General features: G+C 36.7%; 1 protein-coding gene across 15 annotated transcripts in view; it reads right to left on the reverse strand.

Annotated features, from left to right (window-relative positions):
- The window catches only part of mpdz (multiple PDZ domain crumbs cell polarity complex component), a 130,814-nt gene that overhangs the window by 51,761 nt on the left and 55,179 nt on the right, over positions 1–23,874 (reverse strand). For 10 of the 15 annotated variants that reach the window (XM_079638511.1, XM_079638520.1, XM_079638508.1 and 7 more), the window contains exons 19-23: positions 19,281–19,392; positions 16,199–16,397; positions 14,067–14,108; positions 11,072–11,164; positions 10,888–10,983 (exon numbers count right to left, since the gene is read on the reverse strand). In XM_079638511.1, the coding sequence (XP_079494637.1) occupies positions 10,888–10,983; positions 11,072–11,164; positions 14,067–14,108; positions 16,199–16,397; positions 19,281–19,392 (542 nt within the window). The remainder of the gene's footprint in view (positions 1–10,887; positions 10,984–11,071; positions 11,165–14,066; positions 14,109–16,198; positions 16,398–19,280; positions 19,393–23,874) is intronic. The other 5 variants (XM_079638510.1, XM_079638515.1, XM_079638512.1 and 2 more) reach the window with 1 other exon arrangement.

The following is a 23,874-nucleotide window of genomic DNA, read 5'->3' on the forward strand; positions in this document are numbered from 1 at the left end:
CCTTAAGTGGTGGAAAAGTTGTTTCAGTTCTGCACATGATGTGTATCTGAGAAAGGATCTCCATAAAAATAACATGCAGCAAATTTATATAAAAAATCTTCATTTTGAGTACATTTTCATAACTCTCTGTAAAATTAAGCAAACCACAGTGTATGAGTATAAAGCAAATGCTGAGTAAAGCAAAAGGCTATAACTTGAAGATTGTTTAATCAAATCCGATGTGTAGCAAAGCATTAAACCATGTGAATTGTGGAATGTTCAAAAGATTCCTAGTAAAAAAGAAATAAAAAAAAATCATGTAGCCTGTCCAAACCAGCCAAACATCAGAAAGGGCTTGGCCCCGGAAAGGCTGCTTGCAGCTTTAATTTTCTTATTATTATTATTAGGGGCCAAGCCCGTAGGGCAAGGCACCTATTGTATCCGTTAGTTTTCTTATTATTATTATTATTATTATTAGGGGCCAAGCCCGTAGGGCAAGGCACCTATTGTATCCGTTAGTTTTCTTATTATTATTATTATTATTATTATTATTATTATTCTTCCTCCTCTGTAAGTCTATGGCAGCCCCATGAACCGTACATAGGAAAATGATGAAATTTGGCACAGTTATAGATATGACCATGAATAGTAATTGGACCAATTTTTGAGACTCTAAGTCAAACTCTATAGCGCCACCACCAGTTCAAAAATTGAACATTTAAATAGTTATAACTTTTGAACCCTTTGATCTAGGAAAATTAATCTTAGTACACCTGAATCCACTCATTATGGTGATTGCAATCAATATCGTACATTAAGACTCCGCCCATTACAGTAGTAGCCATTTTGAAAAGTACAGTATTAAGTTTTTTTGCTACTACTCATTCAAACTTTGTTCAATTCTTACGAAAATTGGCTCACATGATATTTGGACTGAACCGCACAGAAATGACTGAACAGATTTTTTTAATTCATCTTTGATCAAAAGTTATGCTGTTGCAAACTTAACAAACTCGACCCAATATTGGTTCGGAAGCTCTATCTCGGCCAAAGTTTGATCAATCGAAAGGAAAATTGGTACGCTTCATCGGAACCATGATCTCAGGGTCCATGCCAAATTCGAGAACAGCGCCACCTACAGGTCATGAGATATGAAAAATTGATATTTTGGCCAATAACTTTTGTACAGTTTGTCAGAAAATCATGAATGTGGTATCTATGGATTCCTTGGGTCATGCCGAATCCGAGGATGCCAATTTTGTCAGGATGGGAGGTACCACGTGTCCGCCATTTTGAATTTTGACATAATTTGCAATCATTTTTAAACTATTTGACATATCTTCACAAAATTTAGTATGGATCATCGACACAATGTCCTGAAGGTACATGAGAACAATGAACACAGCGCCACCTAGTGTTCCAGAGATATAAGGTATTTTTCAAAAACGCTTATAACTTTTGAAAACATTGTTCAAATTTGTATTGATTTATGTCATTATGTTCCTCGGCTTATGCCAATTCCGACGATATCTCATTTGTCATTTTCCAATAATGTGACTATCCGCCATTTTGGAACAAATGAAAAACAGTTTTTTCACTACTTCTCCTTCAAATCTTGCTAAATTTTGTCCAAAATTTGATCAGATGTTCTTTGGACTGAGACGCACAGAAATGACTGAATAGATTTTTTATATTTGCTACCGTTCCCGAGATATTCATCTTCGAAGTTGACCTAGCCTGTGTTTGTTGCCTTATGCTAGTTAGCTTAGCATAATAATTGGTTAGCATGCTAACCAGATGCCATTCTTTCTAATGTGGCTCTTCAGCTATCAGGATAACCATTAGCTTCATTAGCATTAAGCTAGCTTAGCATGCTAATCTCGTTAACATGATTTTGTGTGCTTATTCTTACACTGAAGCCTATCCTCTGCAGCTTTGAAAGTTACGTCCTCTGAGTGGCGCAATTTGATAAACCACGTGTCTCGAATCCCGAACCATTCTGGTCGTGGGTTCGAATCCCGTGTGACACATGCAAGAGATACTGTGGCCTTAAGTGGTGGAAAAGTTGTTTCAGTTCTGCACATGATGTGTATCTGAGAAAGGATCTCCATAAAAATAACATGCAGCAAACTTATATAAAAAATCTTCATTTTGAGTACATTTTCATAACTCTCTGTAAAATTAAGCAAACCACAGTGTATGAGTATAAAGCAAATGCTGAGTAAAGCAAAAGGCTATAACTTTGAAGATTGTTTAATCAAATCCGATGTGTAGCAAAGCATTAAACCATGTGAATTGTGGAATGTTCAAAAGATTCCTAATAAGGAAATAAGTGTTTTTTCCTCTTCATTCTGTGTTTGTTCTCATCAGAACTTCTGTTCATTTTTCATTTCATCCTATCTGTACTTCTGAAGATATCTGTTCTTCATGTATATTCTATTTCTGCTCTTTTATCTCTTCTGGCTCTGCATTGCGCTACAGCCCTTTCTGGGCTTGGCCCCGTGTTGCTGCTTGCAGCTATATTTAGGGGCCAAGCCCGTAGGGCAAGGCACCTATTGTATCCGTTAGTTTTCTTATTATTATTATTATTATTATTATTATTATTATTCTTCCTCCTCTGTAAGTCTATGGCAGCCCCATGAACCGTACATAGGAAAATGATGAAATTTGGCACAGTTATAGATATGACCATGAATAGTAATTGGACCAATTTTTGAGACTCTAAGTCAAACTCTATAGCGCCACCACCAGTTCAAAAATTGAACATTTAAATAGTTATAACTTTTGAACCCTTTGATCTAGGAAAATTAATCTTAGTACACCTGAATCCACTCATTATGGTGATTGCAATCAATATCGTACATTAAGACTCCGCCCATTACAGTAGTAGCCATTTTGAAAAGTACAGTATTAAGTTTTTTTGCTACTACTCATTCAAACTTTGTTCAATTCTTACGAAAATTGGCTCACATGATATTTGGACTGAACCGCACAGAAATGACTGAACAGATTTTTTTAATTCATCTTTGATCAAAAGTTATGCTGTTGCAAACTTAACAAACTCGACCCAATATTGGTTCAGAAGCTCTATCTCGGCCAAAGTTTGATCAATCGAAAGGAAAATTGGTACGCTTCATCGGAACCATAATCTCAGGGTCCATGCCAAATTCGAGAACAGCGCCACCTACAGGTCATGAGATATGAAAAATTGATATTTTGGCCAATAACTTTTGTACAGTTTGTCAGAAAATCATGAATGTGGTATCTATGGATTCCTTGGGTCATGCCGAATCCGAGGATGCCAATTTTGTCAGGATGGGAGGTACCACGTGTCCGCCATTTTGAATTTTGACATAATTTGCAATCATTTTTAAACTATTTGACATATCTTCACAAAATTTAGTATGGATCATCGACACAATGTCCTGAAGGTACATGAGAACAATGAACACAGCGCCACCTAGTGTTCCAGAGATATAAGGTATTTTTCAAAAACGCTTATAACTTTTGAAAACATTGTTCAAATTTGTATTGATTTATGTCATTATGTTCCTCGGCTTATGCCAATTCCGACGATATCTCATTTGTCATTTTCCAATAATGTGACTATCCGCCATTTTGGAACAAATGAAAAACAGTTTTTTCACTACTTCTCCTTCAAATCTTGCTAAATTTTGTCCAAAATTTGATCAGATGTTCTTTGGACTGAGACGCACAGAAATGACTGAATAGATTTTTTATATTTGCTACCGTTCCCGAGATATTCATCTTCGAAGTTGACCTAGCCTGTGTTTGTTGCCTTATGCTAGTTAGCTTAGCATAATAATTGGTTAGCATGCTAACCAGATGCCATTCTTTCTAATGTGGCTCTTCAGCTATCAGGATAACCATTAGCTTCATTAGCATTAAGCTAGCTTAGCATGCTAATCTCGTTAACATGATTTTGTGTGCTTATTCTTACACTGAAGCCTATCCTCTGCAGCTTTGAAAGTTACGTCCTCTGAGTGGCGCAATTTGATAAACCACGTGTCTCGAATCCCGAACCATTCTGGTCGTGGGTTCGAATCCCGTGTGACACATGCAAGAGATACTGTGGCCTTAAGTGGTGGAAAAGTTGTTTCAGTTCTGCACATGATGTGTATCTGAGAAAGGATCTCCATAAAAATAACATGCAGCAAATTTATATAAAAAATCTTCATTTTGAGTACATTTTCATAACTCTCTGTAAAATTAAGCAAACCACAGTGTATGAGTATAAAGCAAATGCTGAGTAAAGCAAAAGGCTATAACTTTGAAGATTGTTTAATCAAATCCGATGTGTAGCAAAGCATTAAACCATGTGAATTGTGGAATGTTCAAAAGATTCCTAATAAGGAAATAAGTGTTTTTTCCTCTTCATTCTGTGTTTGTTCTCATCAGAACTTCTGTTCATTTTTCATTTCATCCTATCTGTACTTCTGAAGATATCTGTTCTTCATGTATATTCTATTTCTGCTCTTTTATCTCTTCTGGCTCTGCATTGCGCTACAGCCCTTTCTGGGCTTGGCCCCGTGTTGCTGCTTGCAGCTATATTTATTATTATTATTCTTCCTCCTCTGTAAGTCTATGGCAGCCCTATGAACCGTACATAGGAAAATGATGAAATTTGGCACAGTTATAGATATGACCATGAATAGTAATTGGACCAATTTTTGAGACTCTAAGTCAAACTCTATAGCGCCACCACCAGTTCAAAAATTGAACATTTAAATAGTTATAACTTTTGAACCCTTTGATCTAGGAAAATTAATCTTAGTACACCTGAATCCACTCATTATGGTGATTGCAATCAATATCGTACATTAAGACTCCGCCCATTACAGTAGTAGCCATTTTGAAAAGTACAGTATTAAGTTTTTTTGCTACTACTCATTCAAACTTTGTTCAATTCTTACGAAAATTGGCTCACATGATATTTGGACTGAACCGCACAGAAATGACTGAACAGATTTTTTAAATTCATCTTTGATCAAAAGTTATGCTGTTGCAAACTTAACAAACTCGACCCAATATTGGTTCAGAAGCTCTATCTCGGCCAAAGTTTGATCAATCGAAAGGAAAATTGGTACGCTTCATCGGAACCATGATCTCAGGGTCCATGCCAAATTCGAGAACAGCGCCACCTACAGGTCATGAGATATGAAAAATTGATATTTTGGCCAATAACTTTTGTACAGTTTGTCAGAAAATCATGAATGTGGTATCTATGGATTCCTTGGGTCATGCCGAATCCGAGGATGCCAATTTTGTCAGGATGGGAGGTACCACGTGTCCGCCATTTTGAATTTTGACATAATTTGCAATCATTTTTAAACTATTTGACATATCTTCACAAAATTTAGTATGGATCATCGACACAATGTCCTGAAGGTACATGAGAACAATGAACACAGCGCCACCTAGTGTTCCAGAGATATAAGGTATTTTTCAAAAACGCTTATAACTTTTGAAAACATTGTTCAAATTTGTATTGATTTATGTCATTATGTTCCTCGGCTTATGCCAATTCCGACGATATCTCATTTGTCATTTTCCAATAATGTGACTATCCGCCATTTTGGAACAAATGAAAAACAGTTTTTTCACTACTTCTCCTTCAAATCTTGCTAAATTTTGTCCAAAATTTGATCAGATGTTCTTTGGACTGAGACGCACAGAAATGACTGAATAGATTTTTTATATTTGCTACCGTTCCCGAGATATTCATCTTCGAAGTTGACCTAGCCTGTGTTTGTTGCCTTATGCTAGTTAGCTTAGCATAATAATTGGTTAGCATGCTAACCAGATGCCATTCTTTCTAATGTGGCTCTTCAGCTATCAGGATAACCATTAGCTTCATTAGCATTAAGCTAGCTTAGCATGCTAATCTCGTTAACATGATTTTGTGTGCTTATTCTTACACTGAAGCCTATCCTCTGCAGCTTTGAAAGTTACGTCCTCTGAGTGGCGCAATTTGATAAACCACGTGTCTCGAATCCCGAACCATTCTGGTCGTGGGTTCGAATCCCGTGTGACACATGCAAGAGATACTGTGGCCAGAAGTGGTGCAAAAGTTGCTTCTATTCAAGATATTGTGTCTTTCTGACAACTTCAATATTACATGCAGTACATCTTTATACAAATTCTTAATTTTTAGTTGATACTCACTTGAACTGTTGAATTTTGCCAGCTGTGTAAATGCATGATTGCCAAGAAGCACAACAAGATGAGGGACAGGCACCTGACCCATAGATAGTGGGTTCAAGTCCGTGTGGGACAACTTTCAAAATGTGTATGAATAATTCCTTTATTATCCAGATAAGAGCAATACTAATCTTTTGTAGGATTGGAAATAAGTGTTTTTTTTCTTCATTCTGTGTTCGTTCTCATCAGAACGTCTGTTCATTTTGATTTCATCCTATCTGTACTTCTGAAGATATCTGTTCTTCATGTACATTCTATTTCTGCTCTTTTTGCCCTTCTGGCTCTGCATTGCGCTGCAGCCCATTTCTTTCTTACTCTTGGATTGGAAATAAGTGTTTTTTCCTCTTCATTCTGTGTTTGTTCTCATCAGAACTTCTGTTCATTTTTCATTTCATCCTATCTGTACTTCTGAAGATATCTGTTCTTCATGTATATTCTATTTCTGCTCTTTTATCTCTTCTGGCTCTGCATTGCGCTACAGCCCTTTCTGGGCTTGGCCCCGTGTTGCTGCTTGCAGCTATATTTATTATTATTATTCTTCTTCCTCCTCTGTAAGTCTATGACAGCCCTATGAACCGTACATAGGAAAATTATGAAATTTGGTTCACTTCTAGTGATGCTAATGAATAGTAATTGGACCAAATTTTGAGACTCTAAGTCAAACTATATAGCGCCACCACCAGTTCAAAAATTGAACATTTAAATTGTTATAACTTTTGAACCCTTTGATCTAGAAAAATGAATCTTAGTACACCTGAATCCACTCATTATGGTGATTGCAATCAATATCGTACAGTAAGACTCCGCCCATTACAGTAGTAGCCATTTTGAAAAGTACAGTATTAAGTTTTTTTGCTACTACTCATTCAAACTTTGTTCAATTCTTACGAAAATTGGTTCACATGATATTTGGACTAAACCGCACAGAAATGACTGAACAGATTTTTTTAATTCATCTTTGATCAAAAGTTATGCTGTTGCAAACTTAACAAACTCGACCCAATATTGGTTCAGAAGCTCTATCTCGGCCAAAGTTTGATCAATCGAAAGGAAAATTGGTACGCTTCATCGGAACCATGATCTCAGGGTCCATGCCAAATTCGAGAACAGCGCCACCTACAGGTCATGAGATATGAAAAATTGATATTTTGGCCAATAACTTTTGTACAGTTTGTCAAAAAATCATGAATGTGGTATCTATGGATTCCTTGGGTCATGCCGAATCCGAGGATGCCAATTTTGTCAGGATGGGAGGTACCACGTGTCCGCCATTTTGAATTTTGACATAATTTGCAATCATTTTTAAACTATTTGACATATCTTCACAAAATTTAGTATGGATCATCGACACAATGTCCTGAAGGTACATGAGAACAATGAACACAGCGCCACCTAGTGTTCCAGAGATATAAGGTATTTTTCAAAAACGCTTATAACTTTTGAAAACATTGTTCAAATTTGTATTGATTTATGTCATTATGTTCCTTGGCTTATGCCAATTCCGACGATATCTCATTTGTCATTTTCCAATAATGTGACTATCCGCCATTTTGGAACAAATGAAAAACAGTTTTTTCACTACTTCTCCTTCAAATCTTGCTAAATTTTGTCCAAAATTTGATCAGATGTTCTTTGGACTGAGACGCACAGAAATGACTGAATAGATTTTTTATATTCACTACCGTTCCCGAGATATTCATCTTCGAAGTTGACCTAGCCTGTGTTTGTTGCCTTATGCTAGTTAGCTTAGCATAATAATTGGTTAGCATGCTAACCAGATGCCATTATTTCTAATGTGGCTCTTCAGCTATCAGGATAACCATAAGCTTCATTAGCATTAAGCTAGCTTAGCATGCTAATCTCGTTAACATGATTTTGTGTGCTTATTCTTACACTGAAGCCTATCCTCTGCAGCTTTGAAAGTTACGTCCTCTGAGTGGCGCAATTTGATAAACCACGTGTCTCGAATCCCGAACCATTCTGGTCGTGGGTTCGAATCCCGTGTGACACTTGCAAGACATACTGTGGCCTTAAGTGGTGGAAAAGTTGTTTCAGTTCTGCACATGATGTGTATCTGAGAAAGGATCTCCAAAAAAATAACATGCAGCAAATTTATATAAAAAATCTTCATTTTGAGTACATTTTCATAACTCTCTGTAAAATTAAGCAAACCACAGTGTATGAGTATAAAGCAAATGCTGAGTAAAGCAAAAGGCTATAATTTTGAAGATTGTTTAATCAAATCCGATGTGTAGCAAAGCATTAAACCATGTGAATTGTGGAATGTTCAAAAGATTCCTGTTAAAAAAAAAAAAAAAATCATGTAGCCTATCCAAACCAGCCAAACATCAGAAAGGGCTTGGCCCCGGAAAGGCTGCTTGCAGCTTTAATTTTCTTATTATTATTCTTCCTCCTCTGTAAGTCTATGGCAGCCCTATGAACCGTACATAGGAAAATGATGAAATTTGGCACAGTTATAGATATGACCATGAATAGTAATTGGACCAATTTTTGAGACTCTAAGTCAAACTCTATAGCGCCACCACCAGTTCAAAAATTGAACATTTAAATAGTTATAACTTTTGAACCCTTTGATCTAGGAAAATTAATCTTAGTACACCTGAATCCACTCATTATGGTGATTGCAATCAATATCGTACATTAAGACTCCGCCCATTACAGTAGTAGCCATTTTGAAAAGTACAGTATTAAGTTTTTTTGCTACTACTCATTCAAACTTTGTTCAATTCTTACGAAAATTGGCTCACATGATATTTGGACTGAACCGCACAGAAATGACTGAACAGATTTTTTTAATTCATCTTTGATCAAAAGTTATGCTGTTGCAAACTTAACAAACTCGACCCAATATTGGTTCAGAAGCTCTATCTCGGCCAAAGTTTGATCAATCGAAAGGAAAATTGGTACGCTTCATCGGAACCATGATCTCAGGGTCCATGCCAAATTCGAGAACAGCGCCACCTACAGGTCATGAGATATGAAAAATTGATATTTTGGCCAATAACTTTTGTACAGTTTGTCAGAAAATCATGAATGTGGTATCTATGGATTCCTTGGGTCATGCCGAATCCGAGGATGCCAATTTTGTCAGGATGGGAGGTACCACGTGTCCGCCATTTTGAATTTTGACATAATTTGCAATCATTTTTAAACTATTTGACATATCTTCACAAAATTTAGTATGGATCATCGACACAATGTCCTGAAGGTACATGAGAACAATGAACACAGCGCCACCTAGTGTTCCAGAGATATAAGGTATTTTTCAAAAACGCTTATAACTTTTGAAAACATTGTTCAAATTTGTATTGATTTATGTCATTATGTTCCTCGGCTTATGCCAATTCCGACGATATCTCATTTGTCATTTTCCAATAATGTGACTATCCGCCATTTTGGAACAAATGAAAAACAGTTTTTTCACTACTTCTCCTTCAAATCTTGCTAAATTTTGTCCAAAATTTGATCAGATGTTCTTTGGACTGAGACGCACAGAAATGACTGAATAGATTTTTTATATTTGCTACCGTTCCCGAGATATTCATCTTCGAAGTTGACCTAGCCTGTGTTTGTTGCCTTATGCTAGTTAGCTTAGCATAATAATTGGTTAGCATGCTAACCAGATGCCATTCTTTCTAATGTGGCTCTTCAGCTATCAGGATAACCATTAGCTTCGTTAGCATTAAGCTAGCTTAGCATGCTAATCTCGTTAACATGATTTTGTGTGCTTATTCTTACACTGAAGCCTATCCTCTGCAGCTTTGAAAGTTACGTCCTCTGAGTGGCGCAATTTGATAAACCACGTGTCTCGAATCCCGAACCATTCTGGTCGTGGGTTCGAATCCCGTGTGACACATGCAAGAGATACTGTGGCCTTAAGTGGTGGAAAAGTTGTTTCAGTTCTGCACATGATGTGTATCTGAGAAAGGATCTCCATAAAAATAACATGCAGCAAATTTATATAAAAAATCTTCATTTTGAGTACATTTTCATAACTCTCTGTAAAATTAAGCAAACCACAGTGTATGAGTATAAAGCAAATGCTGAGTAAAGCAAAAGGCTATAACTTTGAAGATTGTTTAATCAAATCCGATGTGTAGCAAAGCATTAAACCATGTGAATTGTGGAATGTTCAAAAGATTCCTAATAAGGAAATAAGTGTTTTTTCCCTTTTCATTCTGTGTTTGTTCTCATCAGAACTTCTGTTCATTTTTCATTTCATCCTATCTGTACTTCTGAAGATATCTGTTCTTCATGTATATTCTATTTCTGCTCTTTTATCTCTTCTGGCTCTGCATTGCGCTACAGCCCTTTCTGGGCTTGGCCCCGTGTTGCTGCTTGCAGCTATATTTGTATAAATATATTTGGCCCATTAGAAATAACATACAGATTTTTTTTGTCAAAATTCAAAAATAGTGGTATAACATGGTGGAGATCTTGCGACTTTGTCAAATCAAGACAATGTGCAGTCAATGGTACAAAAGTTAAATGAAATAAAAAATTTTAACTGGTGGCAGTAAAGGGTTTGAGAGTGAGACCCTAAAATTGCTCAGATTGATGTTCAGACCCTCCACAATGAATGCATCAAACTTTGCTCCAAACGGTTTTAAGGAAGAATAATAAGAATACTAACAATATTAGTGTAACTTTTATATTTGTACTTACCTCCTTGGTAGATTCCAGTTGTTGGATGCTGCTGTCTGTCGTTCACTCTCCTGTCCCTCTCCATCTTCTCTCTCTGGAAGATCTGAGACTGTCTGACTAAACACACAAACAAAAAACTCTCAGAAAACTTTACCATGAGTCAATGAAGCTGACAGAAGAAAGTGTGTGAGTGGGGTATACATACTGTTGAGTGTTTTTGCCATCAGCGAGATCATCACTCTGGAGCTGCTGGCTTGCCCTATATTCCTCTAAATATTCTGCAGGTACATACGTGATTCTGCACACACAATCACATGACTCATAAGCTTGTGATAATATTTCACTCATCAGACCTGTCATCAATACTACGGGAATAAAACTTTAAAGAAATGCCCTGAGCTCAATCAACAGCATTATGCAACATTATGCAATAAATGCTTTCAATTGAGCCTAAAATGCATTTATTGCTTTTTGGTTTATGAGAATTATGGGTAATGTGCAATGTTTTCTGCCTATCTCTGCCCAAGGTGAAATCATAATGAAATCTAGCAATGTGATTGTCAACAACAGCCACTTTTTTATTGCTTAGTAAATGAATGTGTAACAGCAAAACAATTTTCTTTTGCATTATCCAAGAATTCAAATCAAATAAAATCAGACTCAACAGTAAGACTGATCATTTAGCTTTAGATCATTTATATCCTTCATTAGTTCACTGTAAAAGTGTGATTTGTTTGAAATATACATTTTGTAACATTATAAATGTCTTTAATCTCACTTTTGATCAATTTAATGCATCCTTGTTGAATAAAATCATTCATTCATTTTTTTTGTGATTGCCAACAACAGCCAGTGTTTTATTTGTTAAATGAATGTGCCACAGCAAGACATTTTTTATTTATTTTTAGTATTATGTCCAAAAATTTAAACCAAATAAAATCAGAATCAACAGCAAGCCTGTTTGTGTGTGTGTGTGTGTGTGTGTGTGTGTGTGTGTGTGTGTGTGTGTGTGTGTGTTTGTTTCTGATCAGGAGTAAAAACAGAAGTTTATTTGCTTCATCAGTTCATTGTAAGTGAAGATGACAGATCTAATGTAGGTAAATCAAACCTTGTTTTGAACAATTCATGCATGCAAGCAGAGAGATCAAGACATTAGGAACCGTGGCACATCGATGTGAATCAAATATTCATTATCTCCACGTTCATTGAAATGCTTCATTAATGAACGAGAATCGATGGCAGGAAATCAAATCATTACAATGAGAGAGAGAGAGAGAGAGATGTTAGTCGAAGATGAACAACACAATACACATGATGTTAGGAAGAAACGACGGCCTGGAATGTTAACGATGGAAAAACAGCCTCTTGAGAACAAGTATGCATGTTACCAAGGAAACTACGACCTGCTCGAACACTGCTTGTTACAGATGTAGCGTCCTTGAGTTTGACTAAAATTTGTGTGTTTAACTCTTTCCCCATCAGATTTTTTGCCAGTTGCCAGCCACCAGAAGTGTTTCTGATCATTTTCACAAACATTTCAGGGCCCCCAGAATGTTTTGTTGTATGAATATCTGAACATGCAATATATTAAAAGTTAAATGCATTCTTTTTTATCAACACTTGAATGTGGGTAAGTTTCTTAAAAAAAAAATTGTGTTTAAAAAAAGAAGATGATTACAAAGTCCATAAGCAATGAGTTTACTCAATGAGTTTGTTTACTCCTTTTTCATCTCTGTTTTGATCTGGAGATTCTTTACTTTTTCAGAAGATGCGTGATAGCGCCCCCTACCGTATGAGAAAGCACTACCGTCACAGAAAGCCGGGGAAAGAGTTAACATTAGTGGGGTCAAATCCATTATACAGTACAATTATGTCTGTATCAAAATTTGTCTTCATACACTTGTTAAAAATATCAGTAAAATATTAATTATTCTCCCTAGCCCAGCTTAATGTGAAGATAAAACTATAAGAAAGCCATGAACTTTCTTTTGCCATGTAACCACTGTGATGGCAATCACTATTTTTAAACTTCTGTTTAGTGATGCTACTGTAGACCTTACACACTTCAGCTTTATGTTAATGTGGTGAACTGTAAATCATTTTGCTACTTTGGTGTGAATAAATGTTGCCATATTGTCATGTTCACAGGTGCTGAACTAACTGGCAATGCATTAAGAAATATTTTCAGGTGTTTCTTCAATATTTAATTTCTCTAGTTAAAAATGTTTTGAAGAAAACAAGTTTTTGAAAATATGTTTTAATTGTGTTCAGTGTCACATGCTGATTTGCTGCTCAAGAAAAGTTCCATATAATTATCAATGTTGAAAATAGTTGTTTCATATTTTCGTGGAAACCTTGTTACATTATTTCAGGATTCCTTGATTAATAGAAAGCTAAAAAAACACAGCATTTATTCATAATAGATCATAAATTGTAACATTATAATTGCATTTACTGTCACTTTTTATGTGTATGCATAATTTTAATGCATTCTTGCTGAATATATATATAATTTTTTTTAACAAAAAATCCTTTATCTAAGTTTAAGTATAATATTTAAATGATATACAAAAGTGATTATTATTTTATTGATCCTTACTAAATTGTAAGCAGGAAGACTTTGAATTTGTGTATTTGATGATAGTATTATTATTTTAACATTTTTATTTCCATCATGTTCATTAAAGTAGATGAAGTGGGTCGTCTTCTCTTAAGCAAGCACTAAAAAAAGTGAAACCAGAAGTGAAACAAATTAAAGTGAAACAAAGGGAAAAAATCATAGGTATCTCGTATAATTCGGTGAAATAATAGTGAAAGGCCTTTTTACAAAAATATAAAGTATACTATATCAAGTAAAACTATACACTAAATGTAATATAATTTAAAATATAACATAATGTAACATTAAAAAAAAGGTACTGCATAATAGAAATGACCCAGTAATTACCATTTGCACTCAGCAGAAGAAAGTCATACAGGTTTGGAAAGACATGAAGGTAAGTAAATGAAGACAGAACTATCCCTTTAATGCTGTTGTCAGTTGTTAAGCTTGAGTGCGATTACAACAGAATGGAAGGAGGAACAATCAGACTTTTTAGATAAACCTCTGTAGCGACAGCCCAAAATGCAGAACGAAACGAATGCAAGCAGGGAGTGAAGACAGACAGTGTAAATCAAGCCCAGATGAAGGGAGTACTCACACAGAGATGGGACTGTGCTCTTCCCCCGCAGCACCTGTGGATCTGGAAACGTGAAGAGCAGTTTACGGACGGCAGCCGACACAGATGCGGCTGCCATCCGGATGCAAAATAAAGCAACTTACTAGTTACTACAGCTAGTACAAGCTCTCTGCTGCGAAACGAGTTCTGCATTGGGTTCCCTCGTCAAAAAGAAGTGCACTTAAGTGTATTTTAGTGAGCATTTTTAGTGTACTTCATATCTAAAAAGTATGTTTTCAAAAAACTGCAATTGCAGATAATATTAATTTAAGGAAAAGGCCACTAAAGTGTGCTCAAAGAGTGTACACTTTCATGACTATGTTTCTTAACACACTTAAGTACACTTAAAAAGTGCACTGTAATAATGTATAATTAAAACTAAATATTTTAAAGTATTTCAAATCATTATGTTTTAATAACCCTTTGCCGTGCTTTAAAGTAGTAAACTTATTTTGATGTGTTGACTAACATGCTAAAGTAAAGTACTTGATTAGAATTTAGTTTCATCATTACAAATATGTAATTACAATCAATTATATTATAATAATAAACATATATTGAATATGTGACACAAGTTTTAATAGAATAGAAATTAAATTAAGATGTATTTTAGTTCACCATAAATGCTTGTCAGTACATACAGTAGTACACTTTACCAATATTACACATTTTCAAAAAAATAACAGAATTATGTAATTACATAGAGGCGCTTAAGCACTTAGATAAAAAGGACTCTAAATTTCAGCCAATTGCATTTAATATACATTTATTTATAATTAATTTTCATATAATTGCCATTAACGTTCAATTAAGTGTTTGAAAACATAACATTCAGTTTGCACTTAAGTATATTCTTTAGTGTACTTCTTTTTCACAAGGGTTCTGGATCACCATTGGGCACTGATAAGCCTGTGCTGGTTTGTGAGTAATGTTTTATGAATGTTTGTTTAACCTTTTATTGTAGATGTAAATTCTGGAGTTCTGGTGAAGTTAATGGCTCTATTAAATTGGCAGTACTCATAAAAAGCAATCAACCATAACCCCTGACCATACATAAACTTCATTGTAACACATTTTTCCATGCGATTCAAAATTGAAGTACCATCAGAATGTAACACAGCTGACATGCCGTCTCAAAACGTGTTACCAGACACAGAAAGAACAGCAAGAAGCGCAGTGACATCCAAATATGCCAGTCTGCATGTGTGGCAAGTTCTCCGGTGATGCTGAATTTTATTGTCGTCCCTCTGTCATTCTTAATGGTGTGTGTAACAGACTAGACCCGTTCACACCAAGAACAATAACTATAAAGATAATTATATCCGCGCCCACACCAGCGGACGATATGGTTCTGTTTATAATAAGCGCGTGCTTGTCTGCCGCTTTAAATGCTCAAGCTCATTACAGCAGGATGGATTCTGATTGGCTGTTCATTAGCTGGATAAAATCGTCCTGAAAGTGATTCCAACGATATCGTTTCTCTATCGTTATAGCACTGGTGTGAATTCCAGTATTCTTTAATATTGTGAACAATTTTTATAACTTTATCGTTATCTTTATAGTTATCGTTCTTGGTGTGAACAGGCCTTTATGCTACTGTTCAAACATTTCTTATTACTATAAATGTTGAAAAGAGTTTTTGTCAAGATTCTTTGATGAATAAAAAAAAGTTTAAAAGTGCTGCATTTATTTGAAATATAAATAATTTGTAACAATAACATTATACATTATACTCAAACTTTTGAGCAGTAGTGTATGTTCAGTGATATGGAAATAAACAATATACTGCCTTTTAAAGCCACTTTTAACAGCAAACACAATATTACACTGCTTTCTTTAGCAAATATTGATAAATGTGATTTGTTTTATTATTAATCAGTATATTTTTATAATTCATGAGATTTTTTTAATTAAAGAATTAATAGCATCAGATTATTATTTTATTTTTTTCAAAAAGACAAATGAAATCCTCTGCTTCAATGATGTAAAATAATAAAACACAAACCCTTTCTGAAGGGAATGTAATTATCCATGTGTCAAGAAACTAAAATATAGAGAGGTTAAACAGAAGCTAAACGTGAATGCCTGAATCAGGGTTTGTTTGAACATCTCACCCCATGTCTGGTCCGATCAGAGAGTGTCTGCGCAGCATGGCTCGCGCCTGCGCGTTGGTCAGATTTCCAGTCAGTTCTCCGTTGACGGCCAGAATAAGATCACCGACCCCGAGTCGTCCATCCCGGCTGATGGAGCCACCATGAATGATGCTGCGGATCAGCATACCTGCTCCATCCTTCAGCGCACACACGGTCATTCCTGAAACACACGCGAGTATACAATTTGCTCTCTTTAAATCCATAAGATGGAGTAAATAAATAGGTCACATGACCTATTTTAATTTTAGTATCATAGTAGTAGTAACTATAATACTACCGGTAGTAGTATTTTATTATTATAGTATTATTGTCACGTGGGTGGTTGTATAAACACACACGAAGATAAAAGATAAATGCAAAAAGGCTATATTTAATAAATCCACAGGTTAATCCATAAGAACAGAGTAACATACAATACATATATTAACTGATGACACCAAACATACAAGTGATGATGATAATGAGTGAACAGCTGAACATAATTAGTGTCCGTGACAAGAAATGAGTGACGAAGGCAGACAGTAGCCGCAAATTGAAATTGCGAATTGAAAATAAGCACAATGGAAACACGTCAATTTCGCAAAAACTCTTGTTTATCGCAAAAAGTTTTTACGCTCGCATGAGGTGGTTTTTCAGGCAATTCGAAGAAGGAATATTTCGCAAAACTGCAATGGAAACCGTTTTTGCGCATTTACAGTCACCTGACTTAGAAGACGCGGTGTGTTTGGGGTCCGTGTACGCAAATAATAATAATAATTATCATCATTATTATAAGATTTATTAGGCTACATATTTAGAAGACCCTTTTATCCAAAAAAGTAATTTCTGGTCATACAGAAAATAATAATACATTATTCGCAACTACTTTTATTTGTGTAAACTCACAATAACAAGAAAACGTTGTGCTTTTGTAAAATACAATAAAACAATCAGGCGCGCTTTCATGATCTCCGTGAACTGGAGCGCGAGAACTGAAACAAAATATAGCCTATATGTAGGCTAAAGCTTGAAATGTCAAGTTTGAATCGAACAAATTTGAATCGAAAGCTAATACCTTCTGATTATGTAATGCGTATGAAAGGTGCATTTAAGCGCATCTGCTTAACAGCGGAGATGGATGTTTTTAGCTGACTTAGAAAACAATAGTTTATTAATAATATTAAGGGCTCTTCTCATTCAGCACTGCGGGAAAAATATAAATTCCAGGTTCTAATTTGGCCTTAGGAAACTAGTAAAATCGACATGTTTTCCATATTAATTAATGAATATTTTAAATGTTTAATAATAAAAATCAGAAAATTCATCGATATTTACTTTTTTGCGCAGCAGTTTGTGTAGCCAGTTCAAATAAAAATTTTGGTGTTAACTTTCCGCTTTAAAAAGACAACAACCGTTCATTTTTCGTTTTTCAATTACGGGTTAAAAAAGTAAAAACGAATGGACAGTAGCCTACATATGGATCGTTTGGAATACGAGACAGAGTTCTTTATTAAATTCATAAAATAAACCATAATTAGCCTATAGGACTAGCCTACTGGATTCTAAACCTCAAAGAAATGCCACAATCAAAACCTCGGAGCAGAAATGAGGGCGAAACACCCAGAAACTCCTTATATCGTTCACAGTATAAGGGTCTTTCCCTCCCATTAATGCTTGGATAACACGCCACGTCTCCTTCCATTAGTAATAATAATGTCTAATGCGGTGGCTGTGAGATTATATAAACCAACGTCCGTTGCCATGATTTTTGGAATGACTTATCGCAAGAGAAAAAAGGACGTTTTAGTTGCATAACATCGGTTAATGGAAACGCCGTCATTTCGCAATAGTTTTTTATCGATATTTAGATAATAGCGCAAAACATTTGCGCCAATCTGTAATGGAAACACGGCTAGTGATGAAACACAAAGAAAACGTATAAAAAATTTAAAAAAAGTATCACTTTGCAATGCAAAGGCAGACATTTTAGTGGGAATTATGAACCGCTTACACATACAGTAGATGCTCTACTTCAAAACCCATCGAGCTGCCTACAGATGCGGCATTGTAGTTAAAGTGTATTTAAAATAAACCATTTTGCCCCATATTTGTGTGCTTAAATTTTTCTGCTTATGAGGGTATTGCATGGCTATCTTGGTCTCATTTGAGCAACACTTAGTAGTGGGTGTTAAGTCAGCATGGTAAAAAATCCTCTGCCAGGAATATAAATGTACTTTAATTTAGAATCTTCCCAGATCAAGAAACAGAGAGCATTAACACCTGTGACATTAAAAAACGAGTCCGGTTCTAAAGGGATGGTAAGCAAGCACCCCCAAATGAATGCGAGAGTTCCTTCAGATTAAATTTTAATAACCTAATAGTGTATTTTGGCAAAGCAGACTGCTTCGGATTGCTGCTCTGGGATAAAGCTGTCCCTAACTGCTGGTGTACGATCCCACAGCCAAATCCACATATTAATAATTAGTGAAAAGCAAAATGCTCACTGTAGATCAGTGGCTGGAGAAAACATAATACTTTCAGCTTCATATTTTAATCTTGTATTTTACCTTTGCACAGCAAAATTTTGCAGGTGAAATGTAGGCATCTCAAAAAAAAACATGCTATCTTGAATTTCGCTTGATGTCTGAAAAATTTCTTAAAATTAGGTTCAAGTTTGTTGAATATTGACGCACAAAATCACTGTGTTGACCAATTAGAAAGCAACTTGGTTTGGAAGTGACCTGTGTGAGTGGTGCTTTGTTCATTGCTACACTATTTACAGTGGAGCTTCTTTACTAATAAGCTAAAAGCTAACAACTGTTACTGTGTTGTTTGCCATTTCAAAAGAGAGCGCTTTTGAAACTCGGCACATATTCATTTACACAACATAAACGCCCTTGAGAAAAAGGAGTGCGCTTAATTTTACTTTTACACTATTGAGTGTGAACTTTTAGTGTACTTCAAATCTTGAAAGTAAATTTGAAATCTGTAATAAGTACTCTATTTAAAAAACATGCTGGTGTACTTCTATGTCACAAGGGTCTACACATTCCCATTCTCATACCTAGACTGGAGCTGCCCTTGACCACAGTGATGGTCCTCTCAAAAGTGCTCCCCGCGGTGACGTTTAGCTGCTGGGTCTCATCTGCGGGTTTAGCTGGAATGAAATCCTCTTCCTGTGAGGAAAAAAGGTTAGAATCCTCATCAAAAACAACATCAAAGACTGAAGTTAAGGACACAGTGTGATGAAAGAGGTTAGTAGGATGAGGTCGGATTGTAAGGGTCTTGTGGGGAGGCAAGAAGGATGGGAACAGAATGGCAATACTAGATTAGCAATAATGAGTGGTGCTTGACTTGACTTTCAAAACTCGCCACCACAATGTCGGAGTAGGCCTGGTGACTTTTCCAGTATTTACTATTACTAAGGTATTTTGAGTGGGTTCAAAGGTTTGATGGCAGTAGTAGGGCAGCACGATTTGGGGGAAATCTAATCTTCTACAACAAATTTGTAAGCTTCAGGGTAGCTGTGCTTGTTTGTTGTAGGCCAAGAATTATGTATCAGTATGGATATATATATATTACTATTCTAATATTTCACTCAAAAATAAAAAATGAGTATTTAATAATAATAATAATAATAATTGTATATTATTATGCTTTATATAATTGTAAATAACTTGAGTCTAAATAACTAAATTGATATAATATTTTTATATTATTAAAATATTACTATTATAAAAAAAATGTCAGAAGAAATGCTGTTATTGTAATAGTTCACTGTAAAATATAAAAATCAAGTATTTAAAAAATATAATAATAATGATACATATTGTAATTATTATTATTAATACTAAAAATATTAAAATAAGAAATATTGCTATTGTTATAATTTACTGTAAAATACATTTAAGAAAAATATAATGTAAAATAGAAACAATACTAATATTTATGGCCGTCTTCTTTTCATTTAAATCATCAATCTTTTACTTTGGTAGGAAACCTTATAAAGCCATTGAAGCTTCTCTTTTGATGACAATAGTTGGTCTCTAAGTGTTTCTAATTCCATGTTTGAAAAGGTGCATGGGCTCACAAATTTCCAAACTTGCAGCACATGAAGAGATGGAGCTCGTGTGGATCAGCATTTACTGTGAACTGAGCCGCTCTGAGATGCTGCAAACACCAGATCGTGAGTAAAAGAACAAAGAGCCTTCAGTCTGAAACACGTAGTATATATATTTATTTAATTAAATCACAGTCTTTATGATTTGATAAGCACACAAAGCCATATCGGGATTTAGAATTATCGGGAGCAGTGCTAGTAGATTACTTACAAATTGTAGTCAGTAACTGATATTAAATTACATGACAAAAATTGTAGTTAATAATATAATCTAGATTACTCATTTAATGTATTCTGACTACTTTGATTACTTTTGACCTAACTCATTTATCACATCCAAGACCGGGGTTTATTATGGAAATGCAGGGGTTTGTGGGGTTAATGAAAAGCTATTAAGTAATTAAATCATAAAAATTTAAATGAATAATTGAAAAATAAAATCAATAAAAACATTTACTAAAAAAAGTTATTGAATTTGTACATATATACATGAATTTGTACATTTGAATGTGTTTGAAAGACAAAAGCCTTCTAAAGACAGTAATACATGGTTAAATGACTCATTGGGCCCTATTTTAACGACCTGATACACAAGTATCAAACACGAAACGCAAGTAACTTTGTGGGCGGATCCCGGGCGATGTTACTATTATACCGGCGGGATAAATGACTCTTGTGCCCGACGCAAATCTAAAATGGGTTGGTCTGAAGTAGCTTCATTATTCATAGGTGTGGTTTGGGCGTAATGTGAAATAAACCAATCAGAGCGTCCTCTCACATTCCCTTTAAGAGCAGGCGCGCTTGTTCCATGGCGGATTGCTATTATAACGGCGGATTTGCTAGGCGCACGCCAGGAGCGATTCACAGCCGAGGAGACCACAGTTATCGTAAAAGGGCCGTAAAAGACAGAGAATACATTCACGATACAGCACAGCCTCTCGTACCTTATTGCTTACATATAATCTAATTACAAGTACTTAATTTTTGGAATATGATTAATCCAGATTACATGTAATCAATTACTACCCAGCACTGTGTAGATTCTGTTCAAGAAAAACCCTGGTAAGACAAACATCTGCAGTTTTCCTTACACAAATTATTAGTTGATTTATATCCACAATTAGAGTCAAATCAGAGGCAGATAATCTCCTGATAAACAGTGGTGTTAATGACCTGCTGAAGTGCAATAATGCCAGAGAGCAATCATTGGTGAGAGCCAGGGGAGAGTGTTTCTGAATGTAGCCATGATTCATACAGCTGTAATTGAGTTCGCTCGCGCAGAATGATTCAAGAGGGACTGAATCACTCAGCCATGAATCTGAGCAGAGACATCCCAAAGCAGGAGCCATAAAAACGCAGATAAAGCACAACTGATGGGACTCGAAACAATAAAGTCACAAATTACAGAACAGAGAGCTGTTGGGCCTGTGGCATGCTGGTCTGGAGAGAGTTTTCCTTAACAGTGGGAGTGAATGGAGATGTTAAGCAAATGACATGCGAGGAGGTATCGGGGTAATTTACCATCAGAAATTTATCTGGGAAAAATATAAATTGCTAAGATTTTTCCTTCCACATCACAATGTGAAAGCACATACTGTCTCCAAACATACTTGAATGGCTTGAAATACCTCAGGTCTTTCGTATTGCGTAAGTAGCTTCTGCTATGTGAAAAACTCCTTTTCTCGAGAATATTGAAGCCCAATTTTTAATTTGAAGCCCAATTGAAGCCCTTTAGCGAGGTGGCTAAGACGCGCAAAGCGACCTGATTGGTTCTGGCCCAGGGTGCGTCAGAGCTATATAAGCCCCCCTTTTCACCATATAATTCAGATCTAAATCTCCTTCAGTGAGTTCCACTTCGCTGACCTCCGGTTTTGAGAAGCCTTCACCGTCGCTGTCGAAAAGCCTTCAGCAGAACAAGCCACCTACTAAGCAGCTCTGAGGACGCCGGCTTCCTGGTCTCGACTGGACGCCGGCTTCAGCTCGCTTTTCTGCTGGGCCATCCGGCGTGCATATATCCTTTTATCTAAGCTAGTGTGTTCGCAGATGCGACTCACTATCTAAAAGAAAAAAATTAAAGGTGTCGTTGCAAATGCCTCGAGATACCTGCGCCTCGTGCGAAGCTGCACTCTCTAAGGGCGGCTGCCCGGATTGGACCTGGACCTGACCTGGAAGCTTTCAGAGACATGTGCAGCGCCACAGACCTGGCACTGCGTGCTACTAAATCAACCGCCCAGGTGATTGGTAGAAGCATGGTGAACTTGATGGTGCTAGAGAGACATCTTTGGTTGAACTTAACAGAGATGAAGGACGCAGACAGGGCCGCCCCTTCTGGACTCCCCTTTCTCCACAAGCCTTCCTAACCCGGTGAGAGGAAGGAAAAGAGAGTGGTTGAGTCCTGCTGCGGCTGGACCACCCTCCAAAAAGCCTTTTACACATCCCACAGTCCCCTCTTTATTTCAGGCGGCTGGAGATGCCAACATTGGGGTCAACAAGTCTGTTTTAAAACATGCACACCTGCAAACAAACGCCGTTTTAACAGCGACCCAAATAAAACACGAAAAGAGCACTTTTCTGTCTGTTCTCCCTCCAACTCACCTCGACACTGGAGGAGTAATAAATGTAGGTTGTGTGCCCACTATAAAGTATGCACCACTGCACATAAGCACTGTTCCCACAGTATCAGTTCTCCCTCCCTGCCCAGGGACTACAGGTGGAAATTAGTTCTTAAGCTAAAACCTGGTACAATGCATCTCTCCTCTTGAGGTTAATGGTTATTGTATGCTGTCCCTGTTTCTTTAAATAAAATTAAAAAATGAGCGTGAAATGCTGCTATGGCTGCTACATATACCTTGAGCGTGGAGGGTGTGCGACGCGCGTCCTAAAGCTCTTGCAGAAACGAGAGCACCTTTGTCACTCCACATGAGTAGGGGTCCAGGCTCCGTGCTGTGCACCAGCTGGAGAACACTGACCATTTTAGAGCGCAAAGACGCCTTGTTGAAGGTGCTCTCGCTTCAGTGGTGTTTAGCACCCTTTCCGGGAGGTTCCAGGATACCCGTTGAGGGGCCATACATGGATGGAGTCGGGACGCCTGCGTGAGGAGGTCTGTCCTCAGCGGTATCGGCCATGGGGCTGTTTCTAGCAGCTGAGTTAGCTCGGAGGAAACAAGGCTGGTTCTTCCAGAGAGGGGCTATCAAGAGCACAGCACACTTGCTCTCCCTGATCCGTTCGATGACCTGGGGTAGCATGGTGACAAGGGAATGCATATAGCGGGCGGCTTGGCCAGTCATGGGCCAGCACGTCCCTGCTTTTGGAGAAAAATGTTTGGCACCGAGCATTGTCTTCTGAGGTGAAGAGGTCGACCTCTGCCTCGCCGAAGATGCTCCATATCAGCTGAACCATTCGCGGGTGAAGAGACCATTCCCCTGGGGGAACTTTGTCTCTGGATAGCATATCCGCACCTTGGTTCAGAATGTCTTACGCTCCGAAGTAAGCCTCACTCTCATCTGTATATAATTTATGACTGTCCCCAGGAAAGGAT

Source organism: Phoxinus phoxinus (assembly GCF_949152265.1).
Source record: "Phoxinus phoxinus genome assembly, chromosome: 2".
NCBI classification, from domain to species: Eukaryota; Metazoa; Chordata; class Actinopteri; order Cypriniformes; family Leuciscidae; genus Phoxinus; species Phoxinus phoxinus.